This window comes from Octodon degus, unplaced genomic scaffold (assembly GCF_000260255.1).
Source record: "Octodon degus isolate 3935 unplaced genomic scaffold, OctDeg1.0 scaffold00289, whole genome shotgun sequence".
NCBI classification, from domain to species: Eukaryota; Metazoa; Chordata; class Mammalia; order Rodentia; family Octodontidae; genus Octodon; species Octodon degus.
Genome location: NW_004524865.1, coordinates 863032 through 867200, shown reverse-complemented (window position 1 = coordinate 867200; position 4169 = coordinate 863032). Strand labels below are relative to the sequence as shown.

General features: G+C 37.8%; 1 protein-coding gene across 6 annotated transcripts in view; it reads right to left on the bottom strand.

Annotated features, from left to right (window-relative positions):
• The window catches only part of Cd226 (CD226 molecule), a 103773-nt gene that overhangs the window by 5113 nt on the left and 94491 nt on the right, over positions 1–4169 (bottom strand). For all 6 annotated transcript variants that reach the window (XM_023707425.1, XM_023707428.1, XM_023707427.1 and 3 more), the window contains one exon: positions 3860–3959. In XM_023707425.1, coding sequence (XP_023563193.1) covers positions 3860–3959 — 100 coding nt within the window. The remainder of the gene's footprint in view (positions 1–3859; positions 3960–4169) is intronic.

Genomic DNA, 4169 nt, shown 5'->3' with positions numbered 1-4169 from the left:
ATTTAAAAAAATAAAATAAATTAAAAAACAAATAACCTAGGGCTTAGAGATTTTCCATAATTGAAACTTAAACTTAGTTTAAATACCAATAATGTAACTTCCTGGATGGCGGTAGTAATGAAGCTAAGTTTTATAAAATCGTATCAGTATTATTATGGATTATTTTATTTAGATTTTATCTGAGCTCTACATTTAACAGATTAGGAATCAGATGTAGACAGGTAGAGTAGCTTGCCCAGAAACACACAGTGGTGGTGTCAGGATTTAAACTCACAGTCTGCCCTTCTTGGGCTAAATGGACCATCTAGAACCACACTACTCAACAACTCTTCACAGTTGTAAGGAAGCCTATAAAAAGCTCAATTCTGGAGAAATGTCAGAAGAACAAATAAAAAAGAAGAAGAAAAAGAGGATGATGTGATTGAATGGAAAAGAAAAAGTAACTATAACCAACTATGTGAAGAAAGACAACGTGAAGAGATCATGAATATCTCTTTTTCAGATTTCTAAAAAAGTCCTATTTAACAAACAGAAAAGATAAGTTGGTTGCAAAAGTGTCATTTGTTTTTTTTTCCTTTGGTTTTTGCATTTCAATATGAGGCTGTAATTCCTTTGTACAGATCTTGAAAACAAAAGAGTTTTTCTCCAAGGAAAGGTAATTTTGTGATAGATATTGATTCTAGTGCTCTCCTTTAATTGCCTGGAATCCTTCCATTTCAATGTGATCTTATTTTATTCTATGTGCATCTGTTTTTCTAAACCAGCTATTCCTTTTCTGTTTTTATTTTCTGTGGAAATTTATGGTGGAAACATTTCTCAGTATTTTATGTAAATTAAGTGTTTTACTTTTCAAAGGAATCCACAATATGGCTGCTCTTGCCGCCTTTGATCTTTTATTAAATTATAATTTCCGGGACTGTCTCACACATGCAGTTAATTAGTTAACTTTCTCTAATGGATCCCAGATCCCTTTGTGTGTGTGTGTGTGAGTGTGTGTGTGTGTGTGTGTGTGTGTGTGTGTGTGTTTAAGGAATCCTGCAGTATACAATGTGATGACTATTAAAGGAACAGCGAGCTTATGAGTCATGCTCTGTGTTTAACTTGTGCTCTGCTAGTTATTTGCTGAGTGATTTTCACCTCTAAAGATCAGTCCTCCAATATATAAATACAACTAGTACGCATATTGAAGTTTGTTCTCTGCTGACCGGGTGACTGTGTGTCTGGGATTAGCATGTCTGCCAGCATGAGCTTCTTTTTCAATGCTCAAGGCAGGAAAGTCTCAGGCAAACTGAAACACCACCTTTGCTGTCAACAGCAACAGCAAATACACAAATAAGTCTCTAAAATGTTTCTCACTGCATATTGAATTTCTTCATACCAACAGCGGTGTCCACCTCTGTGACATCACTGTCCCTTGGATGCTGACCCGTGCTGCTCCTGGCCCTGGCCATGCTACCACACAAGTGTTCCTGTGCTGCTGTGTGAGAAAAGCACACCCAGAATGCAGGCACTGTCCCCAACCTCCCTGGACACACAAGCCCCAGGAGCCAGAAATGAAGGAAGAACTAGTTTCAGCCTTTACACAAGTCAGCACATTTGACGCTGCACGATTATTTCGAAAGGTTGGTCAGACAGAGCTCCAGAGAATCACTGCTAAAGTCAGTGGGTCATTTTTTTTCTTCAAAGAAGCTGAAATAACAATCATAACCCTAGACTAATGACAGAAGAGAAAGAAAAGTGTTCCTTTCCTTTGTTGTGTTCAACCTGGCTATGCACTGGAATCATGCAACATTTCATCACATTTAACCAAGAAGGACAATGTACGCTGAGTACACTTCAGCCTTTCCTGTGAAGTGACACGCGCGTCCTGCCCAACCCTCCAGGGGCCCTGCCCATCACACATTCCCTTGCTCACACTGCCCCTCCCAGAGCACAGTTCCTGTCACCTCTGCCCTCTCTACTTACTTTGTCAATCAAGATGAGGCCCTAAAGAAATACTCAGTAATGTAAAGGCTTTAGGTCCTTACTTCAGTTTGCTAATTCTCGGGAAAAGCCCTGAAAGCAACTTCTAACAGAGAAAGGGTAAAATGATTGTCTCATGGTTCAATTTAATTCGATGCTTACTGAGCATCCGTTACAGTGCTTGTTCAGATTGGTGCTAAGCACTGCCAGACACAAAAAAATGCACAAAATACAATCCCTGCATGCCATGACCTGTGCTGAAAATGATTAGCATACAAGAGAAGAAAGCGTGAGAATGATTAACATACAAAGTGTGATACAAGGAGTAACAGATAAGGGGTGCAAAATGATGCCAAGTAGTGACATCATGTCTATTTGCAGGGGCAGAAAAGTAGGACAGACCTCAGGAATGGGGACAAACCTAGAATGATCCACAGCATTGAGGCCAAGTATGAGAAAAACTATACTTTGTACTATACATTTGGGAAGATAACAGTGTGTTCAAAGAACAAAATTTTCAGTTTTTATAAAACTGCTAGCTTTTACTGGTCTATTGAAAGGAACAATTAATGCTTAAACTTTTTCTTTTCTTTTTAATTTTTTTGACCAGTTTTGCATGTATGTATCTGGTAATCTGGACAACTAATTGAAGATAATAATGTGCAATATAAGAACCATTATTGAATTCCTATCACTTTGTTCAGTGAAATTCCATCTTTTCTAATGTTTTTCTTGTTTTTATTCTCTTTAAAAAATAAATAATAATAAATTTTTAAATTAGAAGTAAACAAAACAGAAAACATAAATGAAAAAATTAGCATTAACCAGAAAGCAGGGCCCCTTCAATAATAGACAGGGCTAATGACTTTTAAGATTATTCTGCTAGTGGCAAGGAGGTTGAAAGGGAAGATGACATCGCCAGTCCAACTTTCAAAAGAAACTAGGCAACATTAATAGGTTCGCAGGAGAGGAGGCATCTGTAAGTAGGAAGGCAGGTTAGACAGTATTGGTATAATTAGGTAAATATGAAAGAGATAGAGGTCCAGGGTGTGAGGTAAGATGCAGGAACATGCTGGAATTCATATAAATAAGGGGTATGTGCATGTAGGGGGTGTAGGTATGACTGTTATTAAGGTGAGAAGAGTAGAAATGAATGTGTTTGTTAGTTCGATGAACCTATGTAAAATGACAGAGTTCTCCCAGACATAAAAACTACAGACACTCAACATGTAATTTCTTCCATAACCAATACAAACTATAGCTAAGGAATATAACAAGTACTAGACAAACAGGTTAATGAACACAAGAGACCTAAGAAGGAAAAGAAGGAATGGACTAAAAATATCCTCAAAATTTCCCCTGTGCCATGAAACAGTAAAAGGTTTATTATCATTTAGGACCTATTAAATCTTTAGCGGATCTTAAATGATTACCCACTGTCTCTAAATCAGCTCCATCCAATCTCGTTCTCCATAATTTTAATAATAGTACTAGTTTGCTTGTCTGAGAAAATAGACAAACACCTGAAACCAGGCTGTTAGCTTATTAGAATGTGTGCTTCGTTACATCTTGGTCACTGCTTTGCTCAATAAACATCTGATGGATGATAGCTCAGGCCTTACCCTCCCCCGACCTCCGTGGGTCAGAGGCAGCTCAGAGGCACTGTGGAGTAAGAAGAGACAACTGCCAAAGCACACCAATGCTTAGGTGAGGTACTCCAACTCTTACCTCTAACCTCACCACTGCTGCATCTCCCCCTGCATGACAACAGAGCTCAAATACTAAACAGTACATGAATGCTGAGACAACTTAACAAATTGTTGGGTTATTAATAGAGAACCTCTAACACCAGAATTATTGAGGGCAAGCAAGATTCAAGATACACTGCTCTACTCACCTGTTACAAAAAGTGACAATGATGATGACAATTATGACAACAAACAAGAATAAAACTGTCCCTACAGCCACAGCAATGGTGTTTTGGCTATCAGTTTTACCTAGGAGAAAAAAAATAGTAGAAATTAGGAATCCAACTAAAGCCACATGAATATGATAGGAAAATGAAAAAAGGCACATTAATCATAATAGGATAACAATTAAAAACCAACAGGCTAGTCGAACTAGAACAGGCAAAAGGGGCAAGAAAATTTTTCCCTTAGAACTTCCTTAATATTTATGCCTCCTCAGATTTTTATTAGTATATATAT